Source organism: Myotis nattereri (assembly GCF_964212035.1).
Source record: "Myotis nattereri genome assembly, chromosome: 8".
Classification (NCBI taxonomy): Eukaryota; Metazoa; Chordata; class Mammalia; order Chiroptera; family Vespertilionidae; genus Myotis; species Myotis nattereri.
Window position 1 is genome coordinate 54,956,414 of NC_138083.1, and position 18,925 is coordinate 54,975,338.

The 18,925-nt window shown below is 43.8% G+C and overlaps 1 protein-coding gene across 4 annotated transcripts in view; it reads right to left on the minus strand.

Annotated features, from left to right (window-relative positions):
* The window catches only part of RBBP8 (RB binding protein 8, endonuclease), a 97,201-nt gene that overhangs the window by 65,355 nt on the left and 12,921 nt on the right, over window positions 1–18,925 (minus strand). For 2 of the 4 annotated variants that reach the window (XM_081097461.1, XM_081097462.1), the window contains exon 1: window positions 9,741–10,801. In XM_081097461.1, the coding sequence (XP_080953587.1) occupies window positions 9,741–9,849 (109 nt within the window). In that variant the 5' untranslated portion in view covers window positions 9,850–10,801. Of the gene's footprint in view, window positions 1–9,740; window positions 10,802–14,309; window positions 14,805–14,934; window positions 15,014–18,925 lie in introns of those variants that run through there. The other 2 variants (XM_081097460.1, XM_081097459.1) reach the window with 2 other exon arrangements.

Below are 18,925 nucleotides of genomic sequence, written 5' to 3' on the forward strand. Positions count from 1 at the left end.
TAAAATATTTATATTTGTCCCTAGTCATATGACTGAAAGAATACCAATTTAAAATTAGATCTTTATTACTAACAACAAATTTGAAACTACACTGAAAAAAAAATCAATAGATTTATTAATCAAATACAACATGGAGATGTCTTTTAAGTACAGATTTGAACAAACCAACTAAAAAAAGACATTTTAGATAAGTGGGACATTGAACACTATCATTTACTAAATATTAGATGATACTGGAGAATCGGTTTTGTTAATGAGATAATGGCATTTTGTTTTTGTTAAAAAAGATTTCTGAATTATACTTAAGTATTTATAGATGAAGTTATGTTAGAGACTTCAAAATAACTGAGTGGAAGAGGGATAAAGAAATACATGGAAAGAGAAAACTAAGATGGCGGCATAGATAAACACCGGGAAATTGTCGCCTCCCACAACAATTGAAAAATACCGCAAAGGACAGAGCAGACATCATCCAGAACAACAGGAAGCCTGGCTGAGTGTAAATTCTACAACTAGAAGGAAAGAAAAGCACGCTGAGAGCCAGAGGAGCTGCGGAGGTGAAGTGCAGAGGTACAGCGGCTTGCGCGCGCGGAAAGGGGGTGGCACCTGAGGATGCGGCTGTTTTTTTTGAATCACAAGCTCCCGACTGCTCTGAACTCTGGTTCCGGGAAGTCTCTGGGGACCCAGGACTCATACGGGGAGAAGCTGGTCTGTTGGGCAGCGGGCGAACTTGAGTGCGGCTTTCCCTCAGAGGTGCTTGCAGCAATTATCGGGTCACTGAGACGCGAGACTCCGGGTGGAGAATCAGCCATAGCTGCTTTCTCCGCCCTTTGACTCCCTGAGACCCTGCCCCACCCAGGCTGCGGCAGAGGCTTTTGCATATGAATGTACCTAACTGCAGCCGAGCCAGGCAGACCCGGAACTTCCAAGAGAAGGCCCAAGGCTCCACAGTGGCTTGCATTGCTTCACAGCTGAGCCTCTTCGTGGCTCCTGCTGTGTGGCCTCAGGCAGAGGCTGAATTAACACCTCCTTAGATCCAGGAGCCACTGTACCCAGTGGTCAGAGGGGGACCATCCAGATTGCAACTCCTCAGATCCATAAGGGACACACTCAGGGAGCAGACTTAGTGAGCACCAAAGCTTCACTGAAGCAAGTCTTGCCCCAGAAGGGTGTCTTCAGCACAGAAGTTCTCCCACTTCAGACACAGCTGATTCTCACAGCCAATTGGCCTGGAGGTCAATTCCTCCCAGTGATCCTACAACAACCAAGGCACCAAGAGTGCACCAAGAGTGTCCACCGCAGGTAACTGGGGAGGCTGAGCCACTGGGGCCTACAGGACACCTGGCGCGCAGGGCCACTCTATCAACACAGGGAAGCAGCCAAAATGCGGAGACAAAGAAACAGGTCACAAATGGCAGAAATGGAGGAAAGCAAACGACTGGATATAGAGTTCAAGGCCAGGTTTATAAGGTTTTTCAAGAATTTTATGGAAACCGCCGATAAATTTAATGAATCCCTCAAGGAGTATAGTGAGACCATGGAGGACATGAAAAAGGACCAACTAGAAATTAAGCATTCACTGACTGAAATAAAGAATAATTTACAGAGATCCAACAGCAGACAAGAGGATCCCAAGAATCAAGTCAAAGATTTGAAATACAAAGAAACAAAAAATACCCAACCGAAAAAGAAAAAAGAAAAGAGATTCCAAAAATATGAAGATAGTGTAAGGAGCCTCTGGGACAACTTCAAGCGTACCAACATCAGAATTATAGGGGTACCAGAAGGAGAGAGAGGGCAAGATATTGAAAACCTTTTTGAAGAAATAATGACAGAATACTTCCCCTACCTGGTGAAAGAAATGGACTTACAAGTCCAGGAAGCGCAGAGAACCCCAAACAAAAGGAATACAAAGAGGACCACACCAAGACACATCATAATTAAAATGCCAAGAGCAAAACACAAAGAGAGAATCTTAAAAGCAGCAAGAGAAAGAGAGTCAGTTACCTACAAGGGAGTACCCAGACGACTCTCAGCTGATTTCTCAACAGAAACCATGCAAGCCAGAAGAGAGTGGCAAGAAATATTCAAAGTGATGAATGCCAAGAACCTACAACCAAGATTACTTTATCCAGCAAAGCTATCATTCAGAATAGAAGGTCAGATAAAGAGCTTCACAGATAAGAAAAAGCTAAAGGAGTTCATCACCACCAAACCAGCATTATATGAAATGCTGAAAGGTATTCTTTAAGAAGAGGAAGAAGAAAAAGGAACTCTTACCATTTGCCACAGCATGGATGGAACTGGAGAGCAGATAAATACCACAGGATTCACTCATTTGTGGAATATAATGAACAACATAAGCTGATGAACAAGGACTGATCCAGAGACGGAGAGGCATTGATTGGACTGCCGGGCCTTGGAGGGAAGGTAGGGGAGGGGAGGGGTAAGGGGGAAAGATCAACCAAAGGACTTATATGCAAGCATATAGGCCTAACCAATGGACACGGACAATGGGGGGGCGGGGGGGTGTGAGGGCATAAGCGGGGGGGGGGTAGAGGGTAACGTGGGGACAAGGACACATATGTAATATCTTAATCAATAAAAAATATATTAAAAAAAAAAAGAAATACATGGAAAATACGTAAAACAAGACTGGCCATGTACTGACAATGGTTGAAGTTGAGTGATGGGTATATAGTTCATTATACTATTTTCTTCAGTTTTGTATATGTGTAATATCTCCTAAAATAAAAAATCTTAAACTTTAAATTAGAAAAGAACAGAGATGAACACACACACACACAAATAATAAAAGTAGTTACCTGTATGTGTGGGTGCGGAAGAGGGATAACTTTTCACTGCTTATTTTGTGTTTTGACATTTTTAGAAAAAAAAAAGCTTAAGTTTAAAAAAACAGATAAAACAATAGTAACTCCACTGATATCTGGATTTCTAAATGAAAACTACTATACTCTGACTGCATTAGCAATCCTGTATGTTGAAAGAGGTTTTTAATGGAAACATGGATCAGAATAATCTATTCAAGAATGAGCATAGTAGAGCAGTAAAAGATGTGGCGTAAAGGTGGTTAAATTCCCATCTTTCATAAAATTTTTTTTTAAGAGTTTCTAATGTTTATCTCAGCTAGGACTTCAAAAGCTACAATAAAGAAATAAAGACTTTCAGCAAAGTTGCAGGATACAAAGTCAACATGTAAAAATCAGTGGTGTTCCTATAGACTCACAATGAACAATCTGAAAAGGAAATTCAAAAAACAATTCCAGCCCTGGTAAGGTGTCTCACTTCTTTAGATTGTCATCCTAATATGCCAAGGTTGTGGGTTTGATCCCCAGACAGCAGGGCACATACAAGAATCAACTAATGAATGTATAAATAAGTGGAACAATGAACGTATGTCCCTCTCTCTTTCCCTTCCTTTCTCTAAAATCAATAAGTAAAAATTAAAAAACAAAAAAAACCACCCCACCAATTCCATTTTAAATATCATCAAAAAGAATAAAATACTTAGGAATAAGTTTAACCAAGGAGATGAAAGATTTATAAAATAAAAGTTACAGTGTTGCTAAAACAAATTAAAAACATAAATAAATGGAAAGACACTTCCTGTTCATAGACTGGAAGACTTACTATTAAAATGTCAATATTACTCAAAGAGATCTACAGATTCAATACTATCTCTATCAAAATTCCAATGATGTTTTTTGCAGAAATAGAAAACTATGTCCTAAAAATCATAAGGAATTTTAAGAGACTCCGAATAGCCAAAACAATCTTGAACGAAGAACAAAGTTGAAGGTCACATACCTTCTGATTTCAAAATGTAATAAAAAGCAAAATTAATCAAAACTGTGGTACTGGCATAAAGATAGACATATAGATCAGTGGAATAGAATAGAATCCAGAAATAAACTCTTGCATATATGATCAAATGGTTTTTGACAAGGGTTCCAAAACCATTCAATGGGGAAAGGACAATCTTGGTGCTGGGAAAACTAAATATCTACATGCAAAAGAATGAAGTTGGGCCCTTACCTTACACCATAAACAAGTTTTAACTCAAAATGGATCAAAGAGCTAAACATACCAGCTAAAACTATAAAACTATTAGATGAAAACATAGGGCAATAGCTTAATAACATTGGATATGGCAATGATTTCTTGGATATAATATCAAAAGTACAGGCAATAACAACAACAAAAGAGATAAACTGCACTATATCAAAATTAAAATATCCTGTGCATCAAAGGACACAATTAATATTGAAAAAGCAATCCAGAGAATGGGAGAAAGTATTTTCAAATCATATATCTAATGAGATTGATATATATACTTATATGGAACTACAACTATCCAAAATATACAATAACTAGAGGCTTGATGCATGAAATTCATGCATGGGAAAGGTCCCTAGGCCTGGTCAGCGATCAGGGCCGCTCTGTGGGGTGACTGGCGGGGTGATTGGGGGGGCCCCACTGGCACCCGCCTTGGCTAGCCTGGTGCTGCCCACTCGCCGGCCCTGTCCTCTGCAGCTGGTTGCCTTCCTCTGCGGGGCGACCAGTGGGGCGATCGGGGTGGGGCCCCGCTGGCACCTGCCTTGGCTGGCTGGGTCTGCGGGCTAGGGGCAGTTCCTGTATTGAGCATCTAGCCCCTGGTGGTCAGTGCGTGTCACAGAGACTGGTTGTTCCACTGTTTGGTCAATTTGCATATTAGCCTTTTATTATATAGGACTAGAGGGGAGGAGGGGGGGTCCCTCAGCCCGGCCTGTGCCCTCTCGCAGTCTGGGACCCCTCAGGAGATAATGACCTGCTGGCTTAGGCCTGCTCCCGGGTGGCAGAGGGCAGGCCCAATCCCTAGGTGCAGCCCCTGGTCGGGCTCAGAGCAGGGCCGATTGGGGAGTTGGGGCGCCGCCCCGTCATGCACAGAGCAGGGCGGATTGGGAGGTTGCGATGCCATCCTCAGTCATGTTCAGGGTAGGGCCGATTGGGGGGTTGGGGCACCGCCCCCTGTCACACTCAAGGCAGGGTCGATGGGGAGGTTGCGGCGCCACCCCCTGTCACGCACAGAGCAGGGCCAATCAGGGGGTTGGGGCGCTGACCCCTGTCACGCACAGGGCAGGGCCCATCAGGGGATTGGGAGCTCGCCCCTGTCACACACAGAGCAGGGCCGATCAGGGGGTTGAGGAGCTCCCCTCGGTCATTCACAGAGTAGAGCCGATAGGGGAGTTGGGGCACCGCCCCCTGTCACACACAGAGCAGGGTGGATCAGGGCGTTGGAGCGCCGCCCTCTATCACCCACAGAACAGGGCCGATCAGGGGGTTGGGGCGCCGCCACTCTCACACTCAGGGCAGAGCTGATGGGGAGGTTATGGCTCTACCCCATCACACACAGAGCAGGGCCGATCAGGGGGTTGGGGCGCTGCCCCCTGTCACACACAGAGCAGAGCCGTTCAGGGGGTTGGGGCGCCGCACCCTGTCACACACACAGCCGCAGGGCGATCAGGGGGTTGGGGAGCTCCCCCCATCAGGCACAGAGCAGGGCTGATCAGGGGGTTGGGGCGCCTTCCCCTGTCACGAACAGAGCAGGGCCGATAGGGAGGTTGTGCCCCCACCCCCTGTCACACACAGAGCTGCAGGGCGATCAGGGGGTTTGGGCGCTGCCCCCTGTCACACTGATCCCGGTGCTGGGAGGCCTCTCAGCTCCACTGATCCCGGTGCTGGGAGGCATATTACCGTTTTACTATATAGGATAGAGGCCTGGTGCATGGGTGGGGCCGGCTGGTTTGCCCTGAAGGGTGTCCTGGATCGGTGTGGGGGTCCCCACTGGGGTGCCTGGCCAGTCTGGGTGAGGGGATCATGGCTGTTTGCAGCTGGTCACACACCCTTCAGGGTGGGGGTCCCCACTGGGGTGCCTGGCCAGTCTGGGTGAGGGGCTGAGGGCTGTTTTCAGGCTGGCGGGTGACTGACGCTCCCAACCGTTCCTTTTTTTCTTTTCTGTTTTTCATTCTGGGCCAGCTTTAGCTTTGAGGCTTGGCTCCAGCTCTTAGGCCTCCGCTGCTGAAAGCAGGTTTCTGGCCTTTGTTTACCTTCTGTATTTGAAACAATGTTGCGATCCTGCTGGCTTAAGTCCAGCGGACTAAAGCAGGTTTCTGGGATTTTGTTTAGCTTCTATATTTGTAACATAAGTTGCTTAGAGTTGCAGCTCAGAGGCTGGCAGCAGCAGGCGGGGAACGATGGAGTCCTCCGTCACTGAAGCAAGCAAACCTCATGTTAGCTTCCAACTGCCTAGCTGCTGGCCGCCATCTTGGCGGGCAGTTAAATTGCATATTGCCCTGATTAGCCAATGGGAAGGGTAGCGGTCGTACGCTAATTACCATGTTTCTCTTTTATTAGATAGGATTATATAGGATTCCTGTAACTCAATAACAAAACAAATGCGACCTGATTAAAAAAGTCTTGAATAGACATTTATCCACAGATATACATATGACCAATAAGTACAGGAAAAGATGTTCAGTATCACTAATCAGTAAGGCATTGCAAATGAAAACCACAATGAGATACCACCTCACATCCATTAGAAAAGCTACTACCAGAGAGAGAGAAAGAGAGAGAGAGGAATAAAGAAAGAGAGAAAACGAAAGGAAAAGAAAAACAGAAAATAACAAATTTTGGGCAGAATGTAGAGAAATAGAAACCCTTGTGCATTGTTGGTGAGAATGTAAAATAATGTAGCCACAAGGGGAAACAGTATGGAAGCTCATCAAAAGTCAAAAATAGAATTGCTATATGATCCAGCAATTCAACTTTTATGTATACCCAAAATAAATGAAAACAAAATCTTGAAGAGATAGTTGTATATCCATGTTCACAACAACCAACATTATTCACAACAGCTAAAAGAGCATCCCAAATGTCCACCAGTAAATGAATGGATAAGCAAAATATGGCATGTACATACTATGGAAAATTAGAAATTCTATTTTAAAAAGAAAGTTAATTCTGAAATATTCTACAACATGGATAAACCTTGAGGACATTAAACTAAGTAAAGAGAGCCAATCACAAAAAAGACAAATACTGTATGATTCCACTTATATGAGGTACATGGAGTAGTCAAAATCATAGACAGAAAGTAGAATTGTGGTTGCCAGGGGCTGGAGGGAGGGTTGGACAGGGAGTTATTGTTTAGTGGATATAGAGTTTCAGTTTCACAAGATGAAAAGAATTATAGAGATGGATGGTTGGTGATGACTACACAATATTATGAATGTATTTAATACCACTAAACTGTACACTTAAGAATGGTTAAGATGTTATATTATGTATATATATTTCATAACAATTTTTCTTAAAGTAAGTATCCTCACTTTTCCCTGTCACCTGTTCCCCGAAAATCGAAAGTAAGAATTTTCTAAGATTTCCTAAACATTTAAATTTAAATTTTCTCATATTATTATTTTGGTCATTCTTTCTGTTTCCTCCAAGAAATCAGGAGTTAAAAAAAAAAAAAGTACCATGGAGATTAATAAGTAATCAGTATGTGAAACATCCGTTACAACTTTTTTGTAGTAACCCATTGTCTCCAGCTGGGAATTGATAGTACAAATCCTTGCTGCTTCAGAATGATAGCAACAGCTAACAGAAACATTGCCTACTATGTGCCAGATATTCTTCCAATGCTTTAAATGTATTAAGCTATTCTATATAATAAAAGGTTAATATGCAAATGGACCCTAACGGTGGAATGACCAGTCGCTATGATGCGCACTGACCACCAGGGGGGCAGATGGTCCACATAGGAGCTGCCCCCTGGTGGTTAGTGTGCTCCCACAGGGGAAGCTCTGATTAGCCACAAGCCGGGCTAATGGCTACGAGTGCAGCAGCGGTAGCGGGAGCCTCTCCCGCCTCCTTGGCAGCGCTAAGCTGTCAGTTGGACATCTCCTGAGGGCTCTCGGGCTGTGAGAGGGTGCAGGCCAGGCTGAGGGATGTCCCCCACCACCCAAGTGCATGAATTTTCATGCAGTGGGCCTCTAGTTTAATATAATGAGGTTGCTATTATTAGTATCTTTATTTTATAGACTAGAGGCCCGGTGCACAAAATTCTTGCACGGGTAGGGTCCCTAGGCCTGGCTGACCATCAGGGCCGATCTGTGGAGCGACCGGCAGGGTGATCAGGGGCCCCCTGCTGGCACCCACGTTGGCCGGCCTGTGGCCTGCAGGTTGGGGGCAGTTCCTTTGTTGAGTGCCTGCCCCATGGTGGTCAGTGCACGTCCTAGCAACAGGTCATTCCGCTGTTCGGTCGATTTGCATTTTAGACTTTTATTATATAGGATAAGGAACCTGAGGCAGTATAAAGTTAAATACTTGCACAAGGTCACCACCTCTATTCAAGTGGTGGACATGGCTTTCGAATAGTGGTAGTCTAGATGGAGAATTCATGGATTTAACCACTCCATCACATGGCCTCATTCTCAGCTCAGGACTATTTCCATCCACTTGCAATCAATGAAAGATGAAAGTTTTAGATTTAATCCTAAAGACAAAGTATGATGACAACTTGCCTTCAGCATAGTACATACTAGTTAATTAGACTTAATCCAATTACAAAGCCTGGTCTATCAGTAAACCACCCACTCTGCCCCCAACATATACACCTGGTTCTTCCTTTATATTCCCAGATAAAATGATACACTACAAAATCCCTTAAAACCAGGACTGTATATGATTCATTTTTATTCATAAAGGACTGGCACATAATAAGTGCCCCCCAAAACATTTCTTGAACAATTATCTCCAAGTACACTGGGACTTACAAGAATATTTCTGGGTTCATTTTTCAGAACTCATTAATTAATGAGTCCATTATCATGAGATTTTACCAAACTAAATATACCATGGGGAAGTTCTAACATAGACCCACATATTATACTTCAGATTCAGGTGGATTATGTTTTAATGGAACTCCAGTATAATGTTAAAACTATAAAGTAGTATAGAATTAAACCTATGATTGCAAGAAACAAATACAATATGAAGCATTTCCCACCCATGACAAAAATGTATTACAGTAAAGTTACAGAATTAGATAGGTATATTAAAGCTTAATATCAAACCTTGAGTTTAGCTTCAATAGAACATTCCTTTATATGGAATACACTTTAACACAATCACCAATATTCATATACTCATACTAACCACGACTGCTGTATCATCTGCTCACTAACTGCATTTCATATAAACTTTAAACTCTTATTTCATTACACTGTAATGATCTGTTCATATGACTCTATCAGACTGCAGGTTCTTTGAAGGCAAACTGTCATTTGCCTTAGTATCTAAGTATTGGTGTCAAATAGATTCCCAAAGATTTCTCAAATGGATTAATTAAGTTTAGAGTTATGTAACTTGAGATCAGAGAGCATGTAGATTAATTAAATCAGAATTCAAATCCAGATATTCAGTTAAAAAATTCCATGCTCTTTCCATTATACCATACATATTACTACAAGTAACTATTAAACTGTGCAAAAGCTACATACTGTAGTAGTTGTCTGTAGGTGAAAAGCTACAACTTAACCATAAAAATGAATCACAAAAAATTATAATAGCACAGATACCTTAAAAATGAGACCTTTGAACCGTCAGACAAAATTAGTTATTATTATTACAGTCTCAGTACAATGCTGTTGTGGTAAGTATTGAAGAAAATATGTTACCTTGTACTTCTTTATCGTGACACTCCTTTAGTTTTGTCCAAAGATCCTTAAAGTCATTAGATATCTCTGCAGAACTAGGGCTTCCACAACTGCTTCCAGAGACGTTCATCTTGCTTGAATATGCTCCACAGTTCTATTTGCCTAATGTATTTTTGACTTTTTCTGTTACATTATACAGGTATGAAGTTGTCTTTGGACAGCTGAAATACCTGAAATGACAGATTACAACATAAATAAATCCTGCATTTACCTTTATGTAATTTGAGTCCAGCCAGTTTTCCTAATTGACTTATAATCAATAACGTTGAGGATTGGGGGGAGGAGGGGTGTGAAGAAAGAGGATTATGGTGAAAAAAGCTCTGATTTTAATAACCTGGATTTTAGTTAAGCTAAATTTTCAGGCAAATTTTCTCTTATTCCTCCTAGAAAAAAGTAATTACCCAGATTATGTTAAAATGAAAGGATACTAATATAGACATCAATATTGATACACCATTCTAAAAGAATTTGCTTTTTAAACTTTTAAATTGATATAGAATGCAACAATATATTGAACCCAAAACGGAAAAAAACATTCTAAAGCATTCTTGACTTAACCATTCTATACACACACACACACACACACACATCTACATACATACAAATCCACATACATTATAAAGAACAAGAAAGATGATTGACGTATTAACACATGAGTATCTGAATAACTTTCTCATGAAGTCAGTGAGCAAGATACAGATACAGCAAAGGTCTATGAACACAGAAACATTTAATAACAAGGCAACTAGGGTTAAGGTATTTTGTACCTCTCTCAGAGCAACGGTGAAAAGGTTGATTATTTGTATAGCCCTTGAAAGAAGCAACAGGCTATTAAGAAGTTAAAGTGAATTAATAAATATTTTAATGTGTTCTTAAATTGAAACCATTAACTAGCTGCCATTAAAAAAGTAAAATGATTAACAAGTTTATTAAACCTCACATCTGGTTCCTTAGTCAATGCCTTACCAACAAGTACCCAAACTGATATGTCTTTTGCTAACCATTTCTTGAGGTCTCTGATGAAGAAGCTAAAATAAGAGGTGATATTTCTAAAGGGAGCAAGATGATGTGTGAATCCACTTGGTAAACTGTAAAGTACTGCAGCCCTGGCCAGGTAGCTCAGCTGGTTAGACTGCCATCCATCCCCAATATGCTGACATTGTGGGTTGGATCTCCAGTCAGGGCACATACAAGTAGCAACTAATGAATGCATCAATAAGTGGGATAATATGCCGAAACAGGTTTGGCTCAGTGGATAGAGCGTCCGCCTGCAGACTGAAAGGTCCCAGGTTCGATTCCGGTCAAGGGCATGTACCTGGGTTGCGGGCATATCCCCAGGAGGAGATGTGCAGGAGGCAGCTGATCGATGTTTCTCTCTCATCGATGTTTCTAACTCTCTATCTCTCTCCCTTCCTCTCTGTAAAAAAAAAATCAATAAAATATATTAAAAAAAAAGTGGAATAATAAGTCTATCTCTGCCTCTCTCTAAAAAATCAATCAATAATAAAACAAATTTTTAAAACTGTAAAGTAGCCCTAACCGGTTTAGCTCAGTGGATAGAGCGCCAGCCTGCGGACTAAAAGGTCCCAGGTTCGATTCCGGTCAAGGGCATGTACCTTGGTTGCGGGCACATCCCCAGTAGGGGGCGTGCAGGAGGCAGCTGATCGATGTTTCTCTCTCATTGATGTTTCTAACTCTCTATCCCTCTCCCTTCCTCTCTGTAAAAAATCAATAAAATATATTAAAAAACAACAACAAACTAAAGTATTACAAAAATAAAACTACTTTTATTAAGTTTTCAAAAGTTGTGACTATACTTTTTTGAAACAATCAGTGAAAATGGAATATAGGCTGAATTTTAGGCAATATTAGGGAATTATTTTTAATTTTCTTGGGTATGATAATGATGTGGTCATGTTAAAAAAAAAAAAGTCCTGCCCTAACTGGTTTGGCTCAGTGGATAGAGCGTTGGCCTGCAGACTGAAGGGTCCCAGTCAAGGGCATGTACCTTGGTTGTGGGCACATCCCCAGTAGGAGGTGTGCAGGAGGCAGCTGATCGATGTTTCTCTCTCATCAATGTTTCTAACTCTCCCTTCCTCTCTGTAAAAAATCAGTAAAATATATTTTTTAAAAATATATGTGATAAAAAGATATATACTGAGGTGTTTACAGGTAAATTGACATGTTCTCTGAGATTTGCTTTAAAATACTCCAGCTAAAATGAACAAAAGGATGCTGGGTGGGGAGATGAAACAAGAAGGGCTGCACTTGGGTAATAACTGAAGCTGGACAATGGATGGGCAGGTATATGAGGACATTCTTAATTTTAGTGTCTCTCTTGTGTACGTTTATTATTTTCATAACCAGAGGCCCGGTGCACGAAATTCATCCATAAGGGTCCCTCAGCCCAGCCTGCACCCTCTCCAATCTGGAACCCCTCGGGGGATGTGCGACTGCTGGTTTAGGCCCGATCCCTCTCTCACAATCCAGGACAGCTGGCTCCCAACCGCTCGTCTGCCTGCCTGCCAGCCTGATCACCCCCTAACCACTCCCCTGCCAGCCTGATCAATGCCTAACTGCTCCTCTGCCACCCCAATTGCCCCCAACTGCCCTCCTCTGCAGGCCGATCGCTCCAACTGTCCTCCCCTGCAGGCTCAGTCCCCCACAACTGCCCTCCCCTGCAGGCTGATTGTCCCCAACTGCCCTCCCCTGCAGGCCTGGTCCCCTACAACTGCCCTCCCCTGCCGGCCGATCGCCCCCAACTGCCCTCCCCAGCCAGCCCGGTTGCCCCCAACTGCCCTCCCCTGCAGGCTGATTGCCCCCAACTGCCCTCCCCTGCAGGCCTGGTCCCCCCCAACTGCCCTCCCCTGCAGGCCTGGTCCCCCACAACTGCCCTCCTCGGCCAGCCCAGTCGCCCCCAACTGCCCTCCCCTGCAGGCCATCTTTTGCGAGGGTGTGAAAGTCAATTTGCATATTAACTCTTTATTATATAGGTTGTTTTTTTTTAAAAAGTGGGACTGGGTGCATTGCATTAGTACAGTTTTATTTCCAAAGAGACTTGTATTCTATTTCTTTTTCTTTTTAAAATGTATTTTTTATTGATTTCAGAGAGGAAGGGAGAGGGGGAAAGAGATAGAAACATCAATGATGAGAGAGAATCATTGACCAGCTGCCTCCTGCACGCCTCCTACTGGGGATCGAGCCCACAACCCAGGCATGTGCCCTTGACCGGAATCGAACCCTGGACCTTTCAGTCCACAGGCCGACACTCTATCCGCAGAGCCAAACCGGCGAGGACTTGTATTCTATTTCTTAACCCTAAAAGATAAATCAATGGGCCAATACTACTGTCAATAAAAGCTGCCACTTATTAAGTGTTCACTATATGCCAAGAATCATGATGTTCTATATTCATTTTTATCCTAATTTTCAGAACTCCATAAAACAGCTACTATTATTCATTTCACTTTAGAGTTGGAGAAACAGGCTTAAGAGATTGACTCCAAGGTGATATTGATGGGACAAGGCTTTATCACAGCTGGAACTCAAGTCGAGGTGCCAATAACTACAAAATACTGCTAAGTAACTCAAACCAGGTAAATTCATTGTTCCTATTAAATAAACAGTGTAAAACAAAAGTTTTAGTTACTTATATGGATTTTAAAATGAATAGTATTAATTTAAAACCAATAGTGTAAAAAAGTGTCCTTTAAGAAATATATCTTCAGAGGTGGTAAAAAAGTTACTCCCCCCTCCCCCTCCCCAAACAACTCATCAATACTAAACTTGCAAATTCTGGCTCACAAAACCATCTCCACCCTATGGGGCACGCCCGGCGCTTTCTGTGGGCATCTCTTTGGCAGTGAACCGTTATTCAGGGCACGACGGTGCGCGCTGAGATCTCAGGGATGTGCCTCTGGCCTCTCCAGCCGCGTCCTGGGCCCGAGGGCTGTGGTCACAGGACGCACCTCCGTGCATCCCGCAGCGTGTCGGCCACCACACCGAAGGCGCTCGATGGAACATCACCCGTCGTCACACCACCCGCACTCTCACAGGCCAGACAAGAGCCGTGCCTCGAGCCACGCAGGCGCCCTAAACCGGACGGGACTTGGGCGGTGCTCTTACTGGCAAAGCCGAGGTCCACAGGCTCCCTGTCCGGGACCCTCAGCCGTCAGCCTCACCTCCCGCGCACTCACTCCCCTGAGGCTCACAGGGTGCCTGGCACCGAAAGCGCGAGGGGCCACGCCCGCGCGGGGCAGGCGTCTGCGCAGGCGCGGGGCGGGCTCGGCGCCGGGACGCCAGTCCAAAGCGGACGCGGGAGATCCAGCAGCAGCCCGAGCGCGAGCCGCCCTCTCTCCCCTCCAGCCAGCCGGCTCCCGGCCCTAGGACTTACTCCTGCTCAACCCCAGAGCCACACGGCCCTCCCCACGCCGAGGGCCACACGCCCTCGGTCAGCGCGCGGCCCCAGGCCGGAAGTGGCCTCTCCGACCCAGCGCTCCGGGTCGCGGGAAAGAGTTTCCTTCTACTCACGGCTTCCAAGGCTGCCTCGAGATTCTCGGAAGCCGGCGCGGATGCCGGCGCGCGTCCGGGCTGTGAGGAGACGGCCGCTGGCTTTTCTCCCTTCCCCCTCCCTGACTTGCTAAACGCGCGGCGGGAAAGCTGGCCCCTCAGGGCAGCCCGCGCTTTCCGGGGGTGGGGCCGGGCCCGAGGGCCGCCGGCCGGGTCGGAGGCGGCCGAACCTGCCCCTCCTCGAGCCCGTGCGACGTCACGCGGGTGTTCCTGGGAGCTCCCGCCCCTTCCCGCCGCCGCGCAGGGAGGTGGCGGCCTCGGGCCGGCGGAGGAGTGGGGTCCACACGGCGGCCCCGCGGCGGCTGCTGACGCCGACGAGCGGGGCGCCTCCGCTGCGTGGCCCGGCGCGGCGGCTCCGGGAGCTGGCGACCGCCGCCGCGTTTTGGGGACGCCGGGCAGGAAGCTCACGAGGCTTCGTTTGGGAAGAATCGATTCCTTGGAGTGACGCGGAATTTATACACGTGTCTGACTGAGCACATTTCGGGGAAAGCATATGAGTGGCCCGTACCAAAGGGGAAGTTAAATGAACGGAGGAGGGAGGGGAGGGCTACTTAACGCAGTTCGCTGCCTTGTCACTCACTGTTACCTGCAGTTCGGTGATGGGCCGGACCCGGCGGCCAGACGATGTCTATTTGCTGAGGTGTAGTGGAAAGTTTCTGGAGAACCTGAAATAAGGGACCAAAGTGACCAGCGTTATTTGTTGGAGCAGTAGATTAGTTTTTGTTTTGTTTTGTTTGAGCGAGAGAGGAAGAGAGAGGGCAAGAGGAACATCGATTTTGTTGTCGCAACCTTCCGTGCATTCATTGGTGGATCCGGATGACGCTCTCACCAGCTGAGTTACCCAATTTGGTGTTTTTTTAAAATCAACATTTCCTGTGGCTAGTAACATTCGAACTGTTAATATGTTTTCCTATTTATCTTGATTTCTGAAAGAAGCGTTTTAGCATTAGAAATTCTACAAATGAAGTTGAAGGAAATAAACAGAATAGAGTAGAATCACAGTATCTGTTAAAATCACAGTATCTGTTAAACCACTTCAATTCTTTTCTGGGATTCTTCTAAGACCTGGGAGGAAGGCAGAGGGCAATACTATAAACTTTAAAAGGTTAAGTAGTATTTAGAAAATCATAAATACAAAATGTAAAAGTAATTTTTCCAATGACTGTCTATCTTCAGGAATGAATATCACAGCTTACTTCTTGTGATGGAACGTAATAGGATGCTCCGGAACCATTTTAGCAAACCTATAGGACGCTGGTATCTTTAAAGAAGAGGACTGTTGAACTTTCATGGCCCTATTATAGCAAACATCATCCACTTCCAACTTTTATGACTTAATTCATTTCACCTTTAGAGAAAATGGGTGAAAATTTGACCATGCCATTTTTAATACAACGTAGGAGATATAATTGCTTGTAAAAATGTTATAATGAAAATGGAGAGTTTTGTTACAAATGGAAAGACCCTGTAATCAGTTTGTCTTTTAATGGCACATTGAAAGGACAGTGTGCTTGTGGTCCAAAGAAGAACTGTCATAACTGAATGACCTAACCTAACCTGCTGCTCTGGCCTCTGTCAGCGGCTTCATTGTCCAATCCATTTATGTGAGTCAAGAATCATCCTTGGCTCCTTCTCCCTTAACCCCCATGCCCAGTCTATCACCAAGTCCTGTCCATGTTACTCACCAATTATCTCCCAAATCCATCCCCTTCTCTTCATTACTACCCCTGTATTTCAGGATACCATTACCTCTCACCTAGTCTGCTGTTCATGCCCACCCAACCAACAACCCCACCTAAACTGGTGTTCAGGAGAAGTTTTAAGCATCTGTTCTCAATTCATGTGTATTTTTAAGTTGTATACATGTATTGCTGAAAAGTGGTATGTAATTTAATGAGCCAGACATCCTGGCTTTGAATCCGGCTCTAATACTTCCTGTGTGACCTTAACCTGTCTCATTTTTCTTATCTGTAAAATGAGGATAATAATAGTACCAACCTCACAGAGTTATGAAGAGTAAATGAGTTAACTATGTAAATTGCTTAGTAGAGCGTTCAGATAGGTAGTGTGTATTCAGTAAACACTAGCCCTTATTAATACATCTGAGCTAATACATGGTGACTATTATAACACATATTTTAAAGACATTTTTTAAAGGATGAGAAAAAGTTAAAATCTAGTATCTTCTCCCATTTAAGTTTTGCCTACTTTGAGACCCCTCTACAGGGGAGGGATAGAGAAACATCGATGTGAGAGAGATACATTAATTGGTTGCCTGCCACCACCCAGCCTGGGGATCGAGCCTGCAACTGAGCTACATGCCTTTGAACAGAATCAAACCTGAACCCCTTTAGTCAGTGGGCCGATGCTCTACCCATTGAGCCAAACTGGCTAGGGTGATGTCACAACCTTTTTCAGAAACTACCTGAGTGCCTGCCATAAAGGAGGTACTCTGTGGGTAAATGAATTGGGCATCACTTGAGGGATTCCTATTTCTCATGTTTTGATGAAAGTCTTTGAACCTATTCACAATTCTTAGCTTCTCCTTATGCGATTATTCTATGATTAATTTAACAGTGAAAATGATGGGCATACACACAGATATTTGTCACCAATAAGAAGCTATATGCTCCCTAACTGGTAGAAAATATTATGAAGTCCCAAAGAAGTGAGAAAACTACTTTAACAGAGAAGCAGCTATTTTGAACCTTTCATAATATTGGGTTTCTCTCCTCTCCTCTCCTCTCCTCTCCTCTCCTCTCCTCTCCTCTCCTCTCCTCTCCTCTCCTCTCCTCTCCTCTCCTCTCCTCTCCTCTCCTCTCCTCTCCTCTCCTCTCCTCTCCTCTCCTCTCCTCTCCTCTCCTCCCCTCCCCTCCCCTCCCCTCCCCTCCCCTCCCCTCCCCTCCCCTCCCCTCCCCTCCCCTCCCCTCCCCCCTCCCCCCTCCCCCCTCCCCCCTCCCCTCTCCCCTCTCCTCTCCTTTCTCCTTTCCTTTTTCCTTTCCTTATTAGAACAATGCTTCCCAAACCTTTTCAGTACTTAGAAAATGAATACTTGTATTGTATTGTGATAAAAAGATGAGGCTGTTTCCATTCAGGAGCAACAGAAGTTGGGACTCCAGCCATCCTAGGTCCAATGCTGCCATCTTGAGGGCTGGGATTTTACTGTCCCAGCATACTTAAAACCCATTGGAGGCTTAGGATGATTGTTTAAAAATTGCCTGGTGAAATGTATTTTAATAAACACTATAATTCTTCAAAGTATGCACATACATTTTGGGGGGCACCCTATATAGTAGCCACATTTGAAAAAGCAAAAAGAGCCCAACTGGCCTGGCTCAGTGGTTGAGCATTGACCTATGGAACCAGGAGGTCTCAGTTCTAGTCCCAGTCAGGGCACATATCCAGGTTGTGGGGTCAATCCCCGGTGGGGGGCGTGCAGGAGGCAGCTGATCAATGATTCTCTCTCATCATTGATGTTTCTATCTCTCCCTCTCCCTCTCTGAAATGAAAAAAATATAAGGATAAAATAAAGAAGTAAAAAGAAATAGATGAAATTAACTATATTTTTTATGTAATTAAATTTATCTAAAATAGCCCTGGCTAGGTAACTCAGTTAATTAGAGAATTGTTCCCATACACCAAGGTTGCCAGTTTGATCCTTGGTCAGGGCACATACAAGAATCAACTAATGAATGCATAAGTAAGTGGAATAACAAATCAATGTTTCTTTCTCAAATCAAATTTAAAAAATCTAAAATATTTTTTCAACATGTAATCAATACAAAAATTTATTGAGACTTTCTACATTCTTATTCTTCATACTGATTCTTAAAAATCGGATGTGTATATTATTTGTACAGCACATCACAATTTGGTTGGCTGCATTTCAAATGCTCAAAGCCACATGTGGCTAGTGGCTACTGTATTGGACCACACAAACCTAGTATATACAGTATAATGAACAAATGAGGTTATGTGATTTATCTGAAGAACCAGAATAGAGCTGGTTATTTGTGCTGGGCATTTCCCATCTCTTTCCCACTCCCTACATCATCCCATTCCCCTCCTCTCCCAGCACTGAGGGCCTGTATCTTCAGGCAAAAATTTTAAAGTAAGTGACTAAACCCATTATGAATATTTACATAAAAGTATTCAGCACCTTTAAAATGAATCGCGGATGAACTGTTTTAAGAATAAGACAAAAGAACTATTTTAAGAATAAGACAAAAGGCTGTTTGAGAAATAAGGCTTTAAGATAAAAGAAAATTATGTTAACTGTCAACATTTTGACAACTGGAACACTTGGTTTAATTTTTTAAAGTTGTTTACAGTAACTACTAAGTGTTGTTTGGGGGTAGGCATATACACCAATTAGTGATCTTGCCCCAAGTGCCAAAATGCTTTGTCTGTAATTTGAGTTGATGTGCCAAGATCCAGTTAGGTTTAGAAGTTTTTTAATTGTCTTAAAAGATGTATTTAACATTCATGAAGGGTGTCAGTATTACACTTTTTATTTTGACAGTCTTAGGCAGTCATTAAAGTGCCATAGTACACATTAAAGATTATTCATGGCTTTT